Consider the following 17,831-nt stretch of genomic DNA (forward strand, 5'->3'; position numbering starts at 1 on the left):
AGCCTGGAAACATGTAAAACTCGAAAAGTGAACCGAGATCACCTAAGGTCAATAACCTGACCTGACCTTCAGGTGACCTTGACACCCACCCTAATGCATGGGAGCAACATCAAGTCACATGTTTGAATGTTTGAAACCACGAAAAGCTTGCAAAGTGCAAACGCGCGGCTAATGCGAGCCGACATACGCCGAATCGCGATTCCGTCCAAACATGGTCTCGGAAAAGAGGTCACAGGTCAAAGGTCATTTGGGTCAGGGTCATGAAATTTTCAGAAATCAGGGTAGGTGACACTTGACAGGTGTAAAATTGATGAATGCGAGGGTACTGAAAGTTTCGTCGCGATCGGCCGCTTTTTACGCGAGTTATTCGCGAAAAACCTTAGGGGGGTTGCATCACCCCCCCCCCCCCCTGTGCCAGCGAGGGTTAATTATAATTAAACGGAACTGCAAACTTCGTTCGAGCCAAGAGCTCGGGCGGTAATTGCTTCGAAATGCGGTAATGAAAACAATAAATAAAGGTGGGAATGTATTTATTATAATTTCAAACTTTGAAACAATAAACGGCTAGTAGCCAAAAAAAGGCGTAACTTGAATCTGTAAGAATCTTGACTTGAATAAGGGCGGGAAAGGGAAAGCTTCATTGAAGGCAAGACTGTAGTAAAGTTTCCTTCGTACTTGAAGGGATTTCAGGCATTTACCCAAAAACCATAAACAACGCAGTTCAGGCGAAAATGCCGCAGTCAGATGTCAACGTGTGTTGAGAGGGGCTCTGGTATTAACTGGATAATTCGCCAGCTGACGCCGTATGGTGGCGCTAGTGGAGCAGCACCATATGACGTCAGCAGAAAACACCGTGAGCAGCTATGAAATGGGAACGAGCACCACGGAAATATCGAAAGGTGATGGACATGTACTGACTTTGGTCATTCAAGTACCACCAACACCATACAAAAACCATATAATATTATCAAGACTGATTCTGGAATCGATTTGTTCGGGTATTTAAAACACACAAAAAATGTTTGTTACCGAATTCTGAAACAGTATAAGGATATTCTTGTTCCTTACTTTTGCCTTGTGGAGTACTTTTACTTGCTTTCTAGTGCGCCCATCACTATCTTGAAATCTGGATTGCAACGCTGTAGGAAAACTTTATTTCATTTGTCATTTCTTCCACTTTTGAGCAGTGATAATTTATTTGGGTTTATACATTCAATAATGAAGACGGCTCCTAACTTTTTAGGGATCTGCAGTGGCTCTGAGAGTAAAATCAGATATTTTCTAGAAACTTGAGGCCACTATTTTCTTATATGCTAGATAATATACAAATATTGACATGTAAAGAATGATACGGGTGTATAATTCTGCATAAATATCAATTCAAAGTATTTAAATTTTTCAAGAACCTTTTTAATTCTTCCATAATGACTTCTTTCAATACAAGCTGGAAGCAATTTCAATCAATAAAGCAGCACAAGGCAGTACATTGAGCTACAATGATCCATAACCAATCGGCACCTGCAATTTGATTGATCTTCGAGATGTACCCTGCCTGTTTCCTGACTTTCCCTTTTCGTTGTACTGGGTGAAGTGAATATTCTGTGAATATTCTTCTGACAGTCAGTTTTTAATCCTACATTATGTTGTCAATCAGATTTAATTGGTTCAAAAACCGTCGTAGTCCGTCTCATTCGCAGTCTACATCTCCACATGCGCACCCATACATGCTCAAAATTTTCACTACGTATGTACTATGTACCCTGCAGCGTATCCTGATGAAAAATGTTTTGTTGAAATCAGAGACACTTCCCAAGGTAGGCCATAGTACATGGCCATATATTTAAGTCAAAACAGATAAACAGATAAACACAATTCCAATCATCAAGTCAACCAGCATCGACAATCTGCACATAAGTTCTAAACCTATTGTAAGACTACTTTGTATTCAAACTTTGTATTGCAGAAGGGTGGAAGCTGCATGGAATTATGCGACAATTTCAGCGTGCATCCACGCTCGAAAGAGCAGGGTTAATTGTAACAATGTCAATACCATAATAACGTAATTGTAGGTGTTGTGATTCGGTTGTCTCTTGTCTGTGCTGGCCATTGCGCGGGCGGTCCAGCGGCGGAACTCGGCTTCGCCGCCGTGGCGCGCTGGCAGTTGCTTCTTCTTCTTCTTCTGCATCCCATTGCCAACCCGCTCAGGGGGGCGGCGGCGCAGGCGGGTCGAGCGGCGGCTCGGTCCGCCCAACATCCTCGATGAAGGTGACGACCTTCGTCGCCGGGCCGCCGAGGACGTCGACCAGGCGAGGGTCGACACCCCAGCGGCGGCGGCGGGCCGCCTCATAGGCCGGACAATCGGTCAGTAGGTGCGCCGCGCGGTCGGGCTCCCCGCACGCGGGGCATTCGTCGTCGGCTTCCGGGCCAATCTTGTGGAGCGTGTCACGGGTCAGCGGTGATGTGCCGGTCCTCAGCTGGGACAGCGTCACCGACCCCAGCGCGCCAGGGAGTCGTGGCCAGGCGTGGGGTCCGGGTGCGGGTGGGCAGCGGTTGCCCTCTGTCGCGACAGCTCCCGGACATGGCGCGTGACGGCGGCCCGCGCACTCGACAGGTCGATCGGTGCGCTGTCTTGGTCGCCCGCCGTGGCCTCGCCAGCCAGGAGGTCGGCGGTTTCGTTGCCGTCCAGCCCGGCATGGCCTGGCACCCACTGGAGCACCGTCTCGGTGCCGTTCTCGGTGAGGGTGCTCAGCACTCAGCAGCCTCCACACCTCGGCGGCCAGGGCCATGGTCTGGTTAGCTGGGCCGCGGCCAAGTAGTTGGAGCCCAGACCTTGAGTCGGTGAGGAGGCGGACCGACTTGGTCGATGCCAACTCCCCGTCCTCCAGGCCGGCCACAGCCGCGAACGCCTCGCGCATGGCGGTCAGTTCTGCTCTTAGGCTGGAGCAGACCGCCCCTGCAGGAGCGCGCACGGTCTCTTCTCTGTTGAGGTGGTGGAACTGGATCAGCGCCTGCGCCGCCCTGTTCCGTCCGCCGCGAGCCGAGCCGTCCGACCAGATAGTGACGTCCGGGTGCGGGAGCTCTGCAATGGCTCGCAGGGCAGCTTCCCTGCGGACTGCAGGCGGGTCCGACCGGCGGGTGGCCACGGGCAGGTCCACCCTGAAGGTGATGCCGCTGCGGTGGCCCAGCCATGGCGGGTCGCAGCTGTAGAACGCCGAACCTGTAACACAATAGAATTGCAATTGTAACAAAGACCTGCATGGTCAGCACACATCTGTCATCTGCAGTGACTGTCATCCCAAGTTGGTATGAATTGGCACAAAGTTGGGTCATGGTAGCACTAGCAGACGTAGCACAAGCTGTTGTGATATGCCATACCGTAGGACTAGGTCGTAGGTTGTAAATTTTAGGTTTAAGGCTGTAGGTTGTAGGTCAGGTTAGGTAAGGTTTGGTTAGAAAGACCCATTCTCGTGCATCGGGCAGCTTGTGCTACATCTACCTTACCAATACCCAATTTGGATTCCCAAAATTGATGGCAAACAGGCTTTTTGTATAACAAGTGTGGTTAATTGTTCTAATCCCCGCTGCAATGTGAGGGTAACTGCTTTTCTACAATCACAAAATTTGAATTCATATAGGTAGGTGTTTACATGTTCAGAAAATGATACAAAATATGACACGATTATAGCTGCAACTGGATAATGGATACCAACCTCAACTAAAAGTTTCTGCAGCCTTATAACCTAACAAATGACTAAATTGCCAAAATAAATCCCTTAGTACAATAGCTTGACTCTAAAAAATAACAGAAATTTTGCATGCAGACCCTCTGAAATGGAGGGTTTATGAAAAGTAACAAAAATAAACATTCACCAATATCAATATGTTGTTATAAATTTCATATGTAGCATAAGCGCCAATACTGCCTTCATTTACAATGTTGCTACTGTTTTCCACTCACAAACGCTGCCCTCCGTGGACAGCAGCAGCAGCAGTGAAACGTCACCCGTGGTGTGACATCATCACCCATGACGTAATGGAAATCCAGTTGTTACCAAGGCCCGTTGAGAGGTCTGAATTTTCTTTGGCTTGATCTGATATTATTTTGATTTGTATTTGGGTAACCTGTTTATAGGTACATTGCGTTATTATCTTTGTAATTTCAAAGTATTTGCCGGTGTCATATTCTCTTCTTGTTGTTGTATGCTTCAATGCTGAATATTGCTGATGCTGGTCATTGTTAAGTGTGCACCTTGTCTTTAACCATTGCTTGAAACTCTTGAGAGCTGAGAGGCAACTTTGTTTTAACCGTTTTAACGTGAAAAATAATTTGTTCTTACAACTTTTCAGAGAAAGACGTCTTCTTTTCCTTTGCCTCAGTCTTGGACCGTGTTAAAACAAACAAACATTTGAGGCAGTAGGTCAAGGTAGCTGGCAACAGTAATGAATAAAGTGAGCAGCTCCTGCTGGCTGGAAAGCCATTTCATAGCTTTATGCATCATGGTGGGAAGTATTACTCTCTGATCTCATTATCCATTCATGATATATTTATTTTATCTGGTTGCAGTCCTTCTTGAATGAATAGAAAGACTGGGGAAACCTGAACCGGAAAGAAACATGAAATCTGGAATGGTTATAGATTTAGAAGCTCTGGGAAAGATTCACTTTTTGTATAGGTAGTTAGCTCACTGTAGTTAACATTCCTTCTAGCTGAAAAATTCTACCTAGAATGGCTTGGGGAAATTTCAATTTAATGCTAGATTTAAAATCAAGCACATAGGTGATAGGCACCTATACAAAAAGTTAAATTCCGCTTATGACAGGGAATGGTGAAAGAGGACAGGGTGATAGGGTGAAAGTGAAAGCTAAGCTTCCTAAGCTCTATTGACTGCTCTGCTTTAAAGAGTATTAATCGTATTAATGGTTTCAGAGTCTTTTTTTATTTGAAAATGCCATAGGTATGCAATTACTTCTTATGTCATTACCATTTGTGATATGGCATTTAGCAAGAAGTACGACAAATTATGTGTTAGTTTATGGGCAGATCCAGAGCGATTTGGGATACCTATGGGTTTGAGAATGAAGTATACTGTCCAGAAAGTTACTCCAATTTCCAAAGTTGTTTTTGGTCAAGGTCCAGAGTTCTTTTTTCAAGAAAAGCATGGAGGTTATGCTATTGCTGGATGCTGTGGTAGTCAGGGAGATGGTGAATGCTCCAAAAGCCCCCTTGTATCTGCTAGTGGGTCAGGTCATCAGATCTTTAATGGTTAAGAACCATGAGACAGGTTTTGGGATCACCACAAGTTCAGACTTGAGCTACTGTGGTAATTTGCTCATCCAATTTATCATAGGGTGATACTTCCTAAAAATAGGAGTTGCTTAGTGCTTACACAAAAAAAGAAACATTTCACCTAGTTTCATAGCTACTGTCAGTTCTTTTCATCACTGTTGTGACTTGTCATTATTGTATATGCCTATTGTGGATTAACTGTTTGATATTACAGGGATATTTATGTTCTCACTCATGGTTGCATGATGGGCTCTCAGAAGGTCCAGTTTGTCCTGCTTACAACATCATTCATCTTGATTACCCACTTGACCTCCTGCAATGAATATGAAGCAGAGGATGCCCACATATCTGAAGAACATGAAAAGGCAAAGTATACAAAGAAATCTAACACAAAATGGCAAAAGGAGATCAGCCTAGTGGAAAAGAGTCTGGCAAAATATGTTGAGTGCAAGCAAGAGAACTGTGGCTGTCATAGTGACGTCATCAAGTCTGATCTCGCGATTTTCGCCAAGACCAAGATCTCAAAATCGATGGTCGAGGAAGCCAAGGACCACGGTGTCCTGTACCAGATCATAGACCACAAGCTGTACCGCCAGCAGGAGTGCATGTTTGAGTTCCGCTGCCGCGGTGTGGAGCACTTCATTCTAGAGCTGATCGACACATTACCAGACACGGAGTTTGTGCTCAACACGCGCGACTGGCCGATGGTGGGCTCGTTCTTGGGACGCCGCCTGCCCGTGTTCTCCTTCAGCAAGACGCCCGACTACTGGGACATCACGTACCCGGCGTGGACCTTCTGGACGGGCGGGCCGGCCATCGGGCTCTACCCGACCGGCCTGGGACGCTGGGACAAACACCGCGTCTCTATCTCTCGAGCCGCCCAGGAGTGGCCCTGGGAGGAGAAGGAGGCGCGGGCGTTCTTCCGCGGCTCGCGCACCTCCTCAGAGCGCGACCCTCTGGTACTTCTCAGCAGGAGGCGGCCCGAGCTGGCAGACGCGCAGTACACCAAGAACCAGGCCTGGAAGTCCGACCAGGACACCCTGGGCGCTCCGCCGGCGGAGGAGGTGCCCTTAGAGGACCACTGTCGCTTCCGCTACCTGTTCAACTTCCGCGGCGTGGCCGCCAGCTTCCGTTTCAAGCACCTCTTCCTCTGCGGCAGCCTGGTGTTTCACGTGGGAGACGAGTGGAGCGAGTTCTTCTACCCGCAGTTGAAGCCGTGGGTGCACTACATACCGGTTCGGCAGGACCCTTCCCAGGAGGAGCTGGAACACTTAATTATGTTTGCTCAAGAGAATGGCGCCCTGGTGCGAGAAATTGCAGAGCGAGGTAGGCAGTTTATACTAGACAATCTGCGTATGAAGGACGTTTCTTGTTTCTGGCGAAAGCTTCTGGTGAGCTATACTAAGCTGTTAACGTACAAAGTGGAGAAGAGGCCAGGGCTGATGGAGGTGCCTTGGAGGGATTAGGGAGGAGCGTGCTGGCGTTTGTTCCAAGAAATATGTCTTCCCTCCGTGATATAACTACTGAGGCGCAGTCATACGGTGCTGGAACTTGCGAGGAGTACCTCATTCCTGAGCTGGATGCCTAATCCTGGCGTTCTATTTTTGTCTGAGTCTGGCTGGGCTCTCTTCGTGCGATCTCTGAAAGTGATAGCTAGCGCGTGGCGCTGCTTTTCCGTCCTAACCGTGTTGTGCCCTTCGAAGTGTTAATGTCATCATGTTAATGTTCGTATCCGCATCATGTAAGTTGACGCGGCTTACGAATACAGCGGGTGCGTATCGCACCGCGCTTTAAAGTCGACAGAGACTAACAACCGAAACGGAGGACGACAGTTCGCTACGTTTGGCGGCAGGCTGCTGTTGCATTTTGTCTTGCCGTCCATATCCCTAAGTGGCCTGGATGCTTGTTTGCTGGATGCTGGATGTTGGATGCTATGCTTGTCACGGTGACTATAAATAATGTTTGTCAATCTCAATGTGAAGGTCTTAGTATGTTTCAGAATTTTGGCACTTTCGGCATTTCTTGGCATGTTAGAGCCACTGCTCTTCACAGGCTGCCATCGGATTTCAACTGCACAGTCTGTGGCTGAGACAATGTTTGTCAAAGAACCGATCATTGTGTTTGCTTTGTCTCCTCGTCTCGTCTATTTCTTTTTTTTTTGTCATATTGTATTTTGTGCTACTTGTCTCATGATGCAGTGAAAATATTATCGAGATCTGAGCTTGAACAGACCAAGCCTCTGTGTTGGATCAGAATTCAGAAACATTTGTCAACAGTCGCGGTGAGAAGTTTGCAATAAATCAATTATACTGGTCATATTTTCCATGCGTGTTTTAAGCTGCAGCGTTTGCACTTTCTACTTGCAGCGAGGACATGATGTAATAATGAAGTTGTGATAAAATGCTCATATGTTTGATCATATATTTTCGGTTCGGCATAATGACTGAATCGAGACAGACCACGAGTCTCGTACATTATCAGCAGTAATTGCCATTGTTGCTACTGAGATTCTTGACGTTGGGTTTGGCATCAGTGGCGTACATACGCCGAGGAAATAGTTGCGGACAAGCGCTATCTTACGTGGGAGAACACAGCCTTTGGATCTTGACGCATTTACATATGATTGTCGCCTGTAATTACACACTGTTACTTCCATCTGTACCTAATCAAGCACAGGACTCATTATACCTATCCGCTGTCCCCAGTTTGGACTAGCATTCCCCTAGGAGTCACATCCAACACTCCCTTTAGCTTGTGTAAAGCAGCCCGCTACATGTAAATAAATAAATAATATCACTGTAAAATCACAACCCCATATCTAGGTTTTCTACACATTCAGGTGGAAATCAGTAGCATCACGTCGTACAAAACCTTCAGTGTAGGTAGCGTTCGCAGCTTCGACATGCGGCCACATGTTCAAGCACTGTCTTACCAAGGCCGTGCACAAGCAGCCCCACGAGTAAATACTGTTTGTGACTAGAATGTTGCATTAGCGCCGTTACACCCATGTGCTCTGCCCACGACATGCCCTTCTGGCAATTGGCCTGGCTAGCTCGGGAGCAGGAGATCGCCCCAGGCCGCAGCACAGTCGGCTCAGACGGGGCACCGTCCCGACCAGAGCAGGAACATAAGATGGCCCAGCGGCGGTTGACATACCGTCAGTCGGGACCCGGTGAGGGGTCGAAACTTCTTCCAGCTCCGGTACTTGAGCTAGAGACGACGTGGCTTTCACTGAAGCTAGTAACGGCGTTTCAATCACTGGCGATAGAGGCGGCGTCTTGACTACTGAACTTGAAGGTATAGGCTACCGGATAAAAAGACAACGTCGTCTTGGCCACTGGAGACAGAGCTGGCGTCTCTGCCACTGCCGTCTGAGTTGACACCCCTGCCGGAGTCCGTATCACATCCCGAGTCCGCAGCTCTAAGGTAGCGGAGAAGCGGAGACCCGTGGACCGTCACCTGGCTGCCGGGCAGCGCGCTCCCCCGCCGTGCCCCTTACAGACGACAGGCGCCAGCCGGCGGCCGGCCCACGGCCCGGCACCGTCCTCGGTAGTACACAGAGAGGCCAGTGAGCACGGCACCTCGTCCAGACTGAGGAACTGGTAGAGTAGACCGCGGGCCTGCCGGAGGAGGGGGGGGGGGGGGCGTGCGGAGTGTGAGTGAGAATACACGAGGATTATACTGTGTTTTGGGGATATAGAAAATGTCGAAGGCATGATTATTGATGATGCAGATAAGCGAGATGGGCTGAATGCATGGTAGCAACTTTCAAAAGCCAGAAACATCGATTATTTCCAAAATTATTAACGCAACCATACGCTTCTTACTAGGCAGCCGTGAAAACTGATCAGAAGTCAAGGAAACATGCCAGTGCCCAGTAGCCTTGGCCTCCCACTCGGCGCCTACCTTTCTCAGCACCACGTCTCCGTCCATATGCTGACTGAGACTGGTAAAGTGCAACAGGATGGCGTCGGCGTTCATGGCGCTGTCGGTCACATCGGCGGCGTATGCGGCGCAGATGGCGGCGCACACAAACAGGCTAAAGTGGCGCGTCTGCTGGCAGCTCCAGCACGCCTCCCAGATACGCAGCGCGGCCGGCTCGGCAAACTCCCGCTTGAAGCAGCTATAGGACAACGGGAGAGGGGGAAATACAGACATCAACCACGCTGTCAATGACCGATAGTGGGGTGTACCGACCCCCAGCACCCAGCCAATATACATCGCTTTCGCAGCGGCCGTTGTAGGCACAGGTAGCTATACTCTACTCAAAGGCCAAAGCAGTCATATTCCGTACTCATGTGTCGGTAAACCTCCATGCTAACAGTAGCGGCCTTACTCCAAACTCACAGCACCCACACTCGCCACCCGTGGGGCCATAGGCTATAGCTGCAGCCATATTCCATTTACTCACAGCAGCAGCCATCGGTGTGTGAAGAGCAGCTCTAGTCCGTCCTCCACGGTACTCAGATGTCGGTAAAACTCGGGGGTGAGCAGCCGCAGCAGCTCACGCAGGTAGCCCTGTCGACACGGGACGGGAGGGAGGCGGTAGTTCAGTCACTCAGCGGGGCAGCGGCCAGCACACAGCGCCCGCACATCCGTCACGGCGTGCCTGGGCATTTGAGCAATGCATCTGCGGTAGCCTACTACAGTCACCTCACGCATAGGATACACAAAACAGCGGCATAAATCATAGGTACACCAATACAGTTTCACCATCGTAGTGTTGTGTATAATAACTGCGTTAAGTGCATATTAATCATATCATCCGACCGCCCAGCCACGCCCACCCGACCATCAACCCCGCCTACCAATGGACCGTCAGACCCGCCCACGCGTCCGCCCCGCCCATCCGACCGTCAGCCTTGCCCACCCTAGCGTTAAATACCTTAAAGTCTGGCCCCGCCCACCCGTCTCACCAGCTGAACATCCATGACGTCATCTCGGGGACAGATGACCGCCGCCGAGCGTTTGATGAGCGCGTCCAGAGCCCAGAAGGCGTCCGCCGGCTCCCCCAGGATCACCAGCAGGGGCGCCAGCAGGTCCGACATACCCTGGGTATAGCCCAGGAACGGGTTGGCCGCTGCGAAACCCAGCAGAATTCGCCTGAGGGCCGGCGAGGGGAAGGGTTAGCTTAGCTGACTCAGACGGGGCAGTGTTCAGACTTCAGGGGGAGGGGTCAGTAATCGAAATCAGTGAACAGTGGCGTCCATCGGGAATGGTGGTTTCGCAAGGCTGCAAAGTACATAATACATTTGGTAAATATTTAAATTTCTACAATTACTGATTAACTCCAAAAAACAGTAAAAATTATATCCTAGACGAAACAGTACCAGCGAGTCAATCGTCCCGATTACATCACTTAAGCGCAGCTAGTGCTATTTGCAAGTGAGTGACAATTAGTCACAACGTATAATCTCGCACACAATAAAAGAACGCTCCCCTCCACACCCGTCCACTGCCACTGACCGCAGCGTCTGTACGTTGGGGTTGGCGCGGCCACAGAAGAAGGGGTTGCCGGGCTCGGTGCGTACCACGTCCTTATCTACAGTGACCACCAGACGCTGGAACTCTGCGCGCTCTGACAGCGACATCGCGTCCGGCAGCGCGCTCGGGGAGGAGGGGGGAGGGTTAAAGGTCACATTTAGTCCGGCAAGGCGCTGGGCGAGAGGAGGGGCAGAGGTCACACCTGGTCCGGCAGGGCGCTGCGATACGGAGACATAGGTCAGTTATGGTTAGGCAGAACGCTGGGGGAGGAACAGCGGTCACGTTTGGTACGGGGTCAATGGCATCTGTCAGACAGGGAGGGGTATAACAGACTGGGTATGGGACCCCTTGAAAGAGTAAAGGGACATTAGACAACACATCTGCTAGGTTACACATCTGCTAGGTTACACGCACAGAGCAACACATCTGCACAACACATAGCTAGGTTACAGTAGCGTATCAAGCGTAAAACAGCTTATAAGTCACTCAGTTCAGTTTTACCAAACATCTAAAGCGAAAAACATGCGGCAAGCCGAACTAAATCTCTTACCAGCGTTACATTCATTTTTAAACACATCCTAATAACAGACCTCACCCAACACCGCTCCAACATGGGTTACGTGATATATCTTGCATAGCTTGCTCTGTGCCAGATCATAAACATCATACGTCCGTGATATACTAGGCATATTGTCGAAACGAGCGCTCACCAGATGCGTTCGAACTCCTCGGCCAGCCTGTGTCTGTGTTCTTGCCGCTCAGAGTACGAGTCGGAGCAGGAGAGGACACCCAGCAGCAGCGGCCACACGGTGCTGCGTAGGGACGGCGCCAGGCCGCCGAAAAACACCACCTGAGTGGGGAGAAACGGGGGAGGTGAAGTCAAAAACCCCTACGTCGACTTTTCCCGGTAATTTACAGGAGAGCCATTTTTCGTTTAGGTGCATATGTAAATAATGGACCTGTTACTGTGCGAGTGGTAAGAGCACCGAGTCACGACCGGTAGATGGATATAAAATTCCGCTCTGCGCGACAAAATCATAATTGGCACGATAGGTATTGGTGAAAAATTGATGACGCACTTCACTGTACCTACACTGAAATACAAAAAATCAGGAATTTATTTTCCTGCTTTTGCTGCGTTGTCAGTCATGTAATTGTTGATTTGACATCCAGGGCTCAAGTCACTTTACAAGTGCCAAGACTATGCTCACAAACACACAAACAATCCATCCACCTGCTGCAACCCCCGAACAATCGCCTGGTGTTCAAGTATCAACCCACAAGTTCCCTGTCAGTAGACTTATACTTCCTCTCAGCCCTGACCCCGTATCACCCACCCTCCGGAGGATCCCGCAGCACCCAAGCCAACCCGCCAGCACCTAACTAATCTCACCATCCGCCGCTCGTATTTCACTCACCCTCCTCAGGTGGTCGGGGTCGGTCAGCCGTCCGTCGTGGTCCACCATCCGCTGCCACAGGTCCTCGGTGAGCGGATCGTGTCTGCCCTCCTCCGGGTGGTCGGTGTCGGCCTGTTCAGACGGACTGGGACGACACGAGAGATGGTCAGGGAACGGTGTACACTGGTTGGGCAGTGAGAGGACACTCGAGGAAGGCATATCACGGACACGGTTTACAGTGAGATAACCGCAGGTTGTTTGAAACAGACAGACACTACTCGTTAGAACTGTTACTCAGGCGAGGAGGTTATACCATGATCCAGTAAACCGGTCCGTTTATCGGCAATTGGGGAAGACACACCAGGATCCGTTGAACTGGTCCGCTTAACGGGTCGGGAAGACACACCAGTAAAAAGTGCAGGACGACCATGTTACGCCCCTATGAAAGTACCGGGCACCGTGACTCTCCATAACCCAAAAACAGTCCGAGTTACCAGATAAATCGTGAGTTGTATGCAACTAACTATCGCAGTGTCCTTACAGAAGTGTCACGCAGCCATTATGCTCCCCCCGTGTTCTCGCTCACCCGCAGACGGAGAAGAGCCGACAGCCGCCGTCGTCCGCCGCCGGGCCGGCCGACCGCAGGTGTTTCCATCCGTCCAGCAGGCACACCAGCTTCTCCAGTCCGCCGCAGTGGAAGTGCAGGATCCTGTACTGCGATTGACGGGAGCACAACACCAGCTGCCCGCATCCCGGGTCTCCCGGCGTCAGGAACACGCGCACAGAGCGAGCCTGACCTGGAACCGGGCCAAGGGTCAGAGCACACAACGCATAAGCTGTGTTGAAATATAACGCAAAATCACAGAGGAATGATTAAATCACACAATATCACAGCCTATCCGTCAGTTGAGTATATGTAATCATTATCGGGCGTTGCCTGTTTGTTTGTTGTGAGGTTTCGGAGCGAATTAGTTTCGTTGACAGTCTGTATAGCCATTACCTATGCAAACATCCCTGCGAAACGCTGAACGCGTCGACAGGCGTGACCAATATATATCCCGTGCATCCCTCCCAAGTGCCCCACTCACCCAGATCCACTGTGAACATCTCCGGTGCCTCGGAGCCGGGCGGCGGCCGCGCCTGGGGGGACGGTGGCGCAGACTGGGTGGAAAGTCGCCGGCCCGTCTGTCCGCCCTCTGCCTTCGGAAGCTCCAGGCGAGCAGCACCGCTCTCTGCAGCGGGGAGCTCCAGGCGAGCACCGCCACTCTCTGCAGCGGGGAGCTCCAGGCGAGCAGCGCCGCCACTCTCTGCAGCGGGGAGCTCCAGGCGAGTACTGACGCCCTCTGACGCTAGAGGCTCCGGGCGAGCACCGCTTGGTGGCGCTGGAAAGAGTGAGTGTTACAAACGCTGCGAGCAATAGTGAAAAGGAGAGGTGTGCTGAATTGCAGAATATGAAACATGCGGCATTATGTACGCAAGCACAGTTGAAAGGATAATTCGCGGTGAATTGAAAACAAGAGATAGTCATTTTTTTCGTCAAGATGCCCAATTTCTTTTTTCACCATGTAACAACTAGAACATTAATAGCTTTTGCACAGCACAGTTTTCAGATTTGTTCAGCACAAGGCGAAAAAAAAAAGAAGAAAAAAGAATTAAACATGAAATACTAAAAACCAGCACCTACCAGCACAGTCCGCAGTATCTGCGCCGCTGTGTTCTACCACGCCGTTGCACACAGCGCCATCAGCGTCATTGATGGTGACGTCACCGACGTTTGGTATGACGTCATTAGTGTCGCCAGTGACGTCAGGATGCCGACTGAGCCGTGTGGCCGCATCACCGGCCGCAAGGAGACTGTGGACAACAACAAAAAAAAAAACACTGATTACTGGCGAGCTGACATGTCCTTTCACTTACTACTCAGGGCATTTAGTAACGGAGTACTCAATCGCAACAACTTTGGTCTTTGACAATCGTTCAGTGTTATAGGTAAGGTACCACGCCAGTAAAGCGAATGCAACGCCTACTCATCCAAAACAAATTCATAATCTTCATCAGCCTCACCCTGCAAACAAATCCCCTCCCTTTAGCGACCCACTACGCCAATCTGAGGATCATGACACCACTCCACCCTCCCCGCCCCCACGACCCCTCCCAGTCACAGCCTACCTACCCCGCGGTGCCCGCCTGGGTCTCTGACAGGCTGCGCTGCCCGCGCCGGAGGCCACCTCCGATCAGCAGCTGATTGGGCCGCCAGCTGAGCAGCAGGGTGTGACCCAGCACGGGGTCAGGTGCGGCGGTCACCGTGAGGTACCCCAGAGAGTGCCGCGGCGCAGTAGAGACGGGAGAACTCGGGTGCATGCACACATTGTTTTTGCCTGTGAATGCGAGGAGATTGTGGTGAGGGAGGGACAGATAGGGCATCCAGTAAAGAGAATAGAGCCAGAAAGACAGATAAAAAGGTCTGAGGAATGTTTGAAGAACGAATAAATCCAGGCATACTGAGCCACAAACAATGAAACTGAGTACTTACTGAATAGCATTTCGTCGTCTTCCATCTCGGGGGCGCTCTTCGAGGATTGGCTCATGCCAGAGCGACTGAGCATGTTCCAAAGCATCTTCATTGTAAGGCTAGATCAGAACAAAAGTTCAGCATTTAAAGGAAATAGTTCACTTTCACGAAATTTTTTTTTTTTGCAATGGATTTATGATTTTTTATGTTCAAAATGATCAGCAAAGAAAATAAAACCTATTTATAACAAAAGATTATTTTCTATATTTTGATATAAGAAGAACTTTTCAGTTTCTGTAAGGCACAGGCGATCCAGTATGAAAAGAGCATGGGTTCCGAAAATTCTTCAGAAACTAGAGAAATTATCGCGGCCACCGGCATTTGGGCGATCTGCTCGATCTGATAATGTTCCCCTGAATGTCCTAATTGATCAGTACGAGAATTTCTCTAGAGTTCTCGTAGATAATTTCTCTAGTTTCTGAAGAATTTTCGGGACCCATGCTCTTTTCATACTGGATGGAAATATATGCAAGGCACACATCCTCAACGCAAGACACCTTTTTCGGGACGAGAAATAGAATATCTTTGCCTAGGGTGATCGTTGGGCTGTAAAAGCTCCTGATTTATGCTCGTCTCAGCCCAGGCTACGGAACTGCTATTCCAGTTCAAAACCCATGTTAAAAAGTGAACTATTTCCTTTAAGGGAATGCCCATGTATATTGCATGTTGCATATGCACTGCAACCCATTCATGAAAGCTGAAAATAAACAATGAATTAGAGAGAGTTGAAAGCTTGAGACATTATCTATTGCATATCTGCACCCCATTCTAAATTGTAAAATGAAAACATGGGTTCTACCGTTAGATTTTATGATGACATTCTTTAGCAAGCTTGTAAGGCATCTGATCTATGTAGTTTTGTTCTTGTGTGTAACACACCGGATATGTGGGTGACTTAAGCCTCCTCCAGGGTTGTGAAAAACCCAGGGTTTTGGTGTTCTGCCCATAGGTAGTGGGTTTTTGGAGAGAAAAAAAGGTTTTTGCTGGGTTTTTGGGTTTTTGCTATATTGTGGGCAAGACGGCTCACAGCGAACACAGTCCATTCTTATTACTTAAAAGCGTACCTAATAAATTTTACTTAGGGTAAATGCTGAGGGTGAATAGTTAATTTATACGTCTTATGATTGCAAGAGCCACTTATAAGCCCATAGCCGGCTTGCGCAGAAGCCGTTTATCCCGGTACCGCCTGGGCTATTTCCCTACCCGCGGCAGCACGTTGGGGTGGGGGGGGGTCGGATATGACCCCTCTGTTATCTCGACAACCAATGATCGCATCGAACCCCACGAGGCGGCGTCTGAAAGCTCTTCACGAGATCTTCACTAAGCATTCTTAAGATTGAGGTCAGAATTCGGGTCAGAATCAGGTCTAGGGTCACATTCTGGGGTATCTGCATGACGAGGCTTAAGAACGGCGGAATCCGTAGCTTCTGCCCGAAACTCAGCCAAAGTGACTACTGACTTCAAAGCCCAAAGGTGTTGCGAAGATACCCCCTGGGGGCATAAGTGCCATACTAAGCACGGGTCAAGGTCACTTTGAGACAATCGGCAATAATTGTGATGCGTCTTCAAGGATAAATTTTGCACTTATTTTGATGGTAGTGGTTATTCTGCATCCTGGTCTTAATTGCAGAAGCATTAATTCGAGGCCAAGGTCATGTCAGGTCAGCTCAGGTCACGAGGGGTCATCTTAATTCTTATGCTACGTGGGTATTGACTTAGAGGTTATTTTACAAGCAGGATCTGATGGTCATGCTCAGTGACGCACCCAGGAAAGGTCAGGAGGCCATCCCCCCACCCCCACCCCGCCTTGGCTTCACACAAGTGGACCATCTGGGCTACTTAAATGTCTCATAATAAATGGCTTTCAGAGCATCATCTAAAGTACTGGCCAAAGCGGATGCATATACAGTTAAACCACGTCCAAGCTATCTTAAAGGTGCTGTGTGAAGATAGGGTAGGACGTAGGTACCCAGAGGTCTTAGAGGCCGAGGTCAAGCCCAAAGGATAGTGTGGGCCGGGCCCACACTATCCTCTGGAGCGAAGATACCCCTCTGAGGGCCCCACAGGCTGTGGGGCCCTCAGAAGCCGCTTTGGGGACCCTTAAGGGCCAGAATAGGGCGTGGGCCCTCTGACACTAGCGTGGGGCCCTAAGAAGTGATTCCTCATTTGCCTTCCTTGATCCTTCTTGCTATCCTGAAACCCAAGACATGATGGAAACCAGCGAGGAAAGAGCACGAGGTAAGGATGGGCCATTACGACATGTTTAAATCAGGCAGCTTACAGGCAGGCACCTTAGGCCATCAATAAAAAATTCTGAGATACTCATATTGTATCATGTATGGCCTCTCCGACCCATATTGTAGCTAACAATGGCCTTATTACATCCTGAAACTTTGAAAGGACTCGATCATTTACTGTAGCTCTGAATTCTGATAGTGACAAATTTGCAGAACGCTAAACAGTAATTTGAGGTCGGGTCATCCTGTGGGCTGTGAGTGTGACCTGGTGACCTGACCTCGCGGGTTCGGAGGTTCAAACTTGCATGCCATGTGTAAAATTGATGTGGGAATAGTCATGCCAAATTTTGCAGTGGTATGCACAACAATTTTCCACCATTTATGAAAATATATGGGGGGCAACCAGCAAATAACGAATAACCGCCCCGCCGTCGTCGTGTGGCACCAGATTTTGTCGACAGCTATTGCGCTGCTTTTACGGGCAGTGGCGCAGCTTATTTTACTGCATTATTCAATGTACAAAACCCGCGTTCGAAGTCTCTCGGACGACGAAGATTCTACGTCGTCGACGTCGTCGGCCCCCCATAGGCGGCGGAACGGGGAGGGCACCGGGGCACCGTGCCCCGCTTTGATTTTGGCATTTTAACATTAGCCCTATGGGCGTTGCATGGAAAGAATGGGACCAAAAGTCGGCACTGGCAGTGCCCACTGCCCCCCCCCCCCCCGTTCGCCCGTCCGGCCAATCCCGTTCCATAACCGAAGCCAAGCCCCATGGGGTTTCAGTTGCGCGCCCCGCTGGGGGTCCTGTATTTCAACGTCTTGCTGGGGGGGGGGGGTTGACGGTTGACCCCCCT

General features: G+C 49.8%; 2 protein-coding genes across 13 annotated transcripts; one reads left to right on the forward strand and one right to left on the reverse strand.

Moving 5' to 3' along the window:
- The first annotated feature begins 740 nt into the window (after positions 1–740).
- LOC122380379 (O-glucosyltransferase rumi homolog) lies at positions 741–7,607 on the forward strand. Of its 6 annotated transcripts, none has more exons than XM_043363489.1 (2): positions 741–764; positions 5,502–7,607. In XM_043363489.1, exons 1-2 carry the CDS (start codon positions 745–747, stop codon positions 6,751–6,753), a joined length of 1,272 nt encoding a protein of 423 aa, XP_043219424.1. In that variant the 5' UTR covers positions 741–744; the 3' UTR covers positions 6,754–7,607. The 6 variants fall into 6 exon arrangements, with proteins under 6 accessions (XP_043219424.1, XP_043219426.1, XP_043219430.1 ...); XM_043363491.1 differs by lacking the exon at positions 741–764 and adding an exon at positions 4,048–4,068; XM_043363495.1 differs by lacking the exon at positions 741–764 and adding an exon at positions 4,061–4,132.
- Positions 7,608–7,694: 87 nt separating this feature from the next.
- On the reverse strand, positions 7,695–17,418 carry LOC122380378 (TBC1 domain family member 16-like). 7 transcript variants are annotated; one of them, XM_043363486.1, is made up of 14 exons: positions 17,382–17,405; positions 14,965–14,974; positions 14,702–14,799; positions 14,342–14,546; positions 13,853–14,022; positions 13,257–13,550; positions 12,755–12,965; positions 12,190–12,313; positions 11,482–11,621; positions 10,754–10,894; positions 10,204–10,390; positions 9,699–9,805; positions 9,194–9,410; positions 7,695–8,907 (listed from the first exon to the last, which is right to left on the reverse strand). In XM_043363486.1, the coding sequence occupies exons 3-14, from the start codon at positions 14,790–14,792 to the stop codon at positions 8,743–8,745; spliced, it is 2,052 nt and encodes a 683-aa protein (XP_043219421.1). In that variant the 5' UTR covers positions 14,793–14,799; positions 14,965–14,974; positions 17,382–17,405; the 3' UTR covers positions 7,695–8,742. The 7 variants fall into 7 exon arrangements, with proteins under 7 accessions (XP_043219421.1, XP_043219419.1, XP_043219416.1 ...); XM_043363484.1 differs by lacking the exon at positions 14,965–14,974 and adding an exon at positions 15,383–15,437 and having other exon boundaries at positions 14,702–14,828; positions 17,381–17,404; XM_043363481.1 differs by lacking the exon at positions 14,965–14,974 and adding an exon at positions 15,383–15,437 and having other exon boundaries at positions 14,702–14,828; positions 17,354–17,382.
- Positions 17,419–17,831: the final 413 nt, after the last annotated feature.

This window comes from Amphibalanus amphitrite, unplaced genomic scaffold (assembly GCF_019059575.1).
Source record: "Amphibalanus amphitrite isolate SeventyFive unplaced genomic scaffold, NRLGWU_Aamphi_draft 000097F_arrow, whole genome shotgun sequence".
In the NCBI taxonomy this organism is placed as follows: domain Eukaryota; kingdom Metazoa; phylum Arthropoda; class Thecostraca; order Balanomorpha; family Balanidae; genus Amphibalanus; species Amphibalanus amphitrite.

What these genes read in the sequence shown, in the direction of transcription:
- LOC122380379 (XM_043363489.1), top strand. Translation starts at nt 745, where the DNA reads ATGTCAACGTGTGTTGAGAG. An exon ending in ATGTCAACGTGTGTTGAGAG is followed by an intron (nt 765 to 5,501) that starts GGGCTCTGGTAT and finishes TTGATATTACAG; the next exon opens with GGATATTTATGTTCTCACTC.
- LOC122380378 (XM_043363487.1), bottom strand. Translation starts at nt 14,792, where the DNA reads ATGAAGATGCTTTGGAACATGCTCAGTCGCTCTGGCATGAGCCAATCC. An exon ending in CGGCTCTTCTCCGTCTGCGG is followed by an intron (nt 12,314 to 12,754) that starts GTGAGCGAGAAC and finishes GTGTCGTCCCAG; the next exon opens with TCCGTCTGAACAGGCCGACA. An exon ending in ACGTCATGGATGTTCAGCTG is followed by an intron (nt 9,806 to 10,203) that starts GTGAGACGGGTG and finishes CCGTGTCGACAG; the next exon opens with GGCTACCTGCGTGAGCTGCT.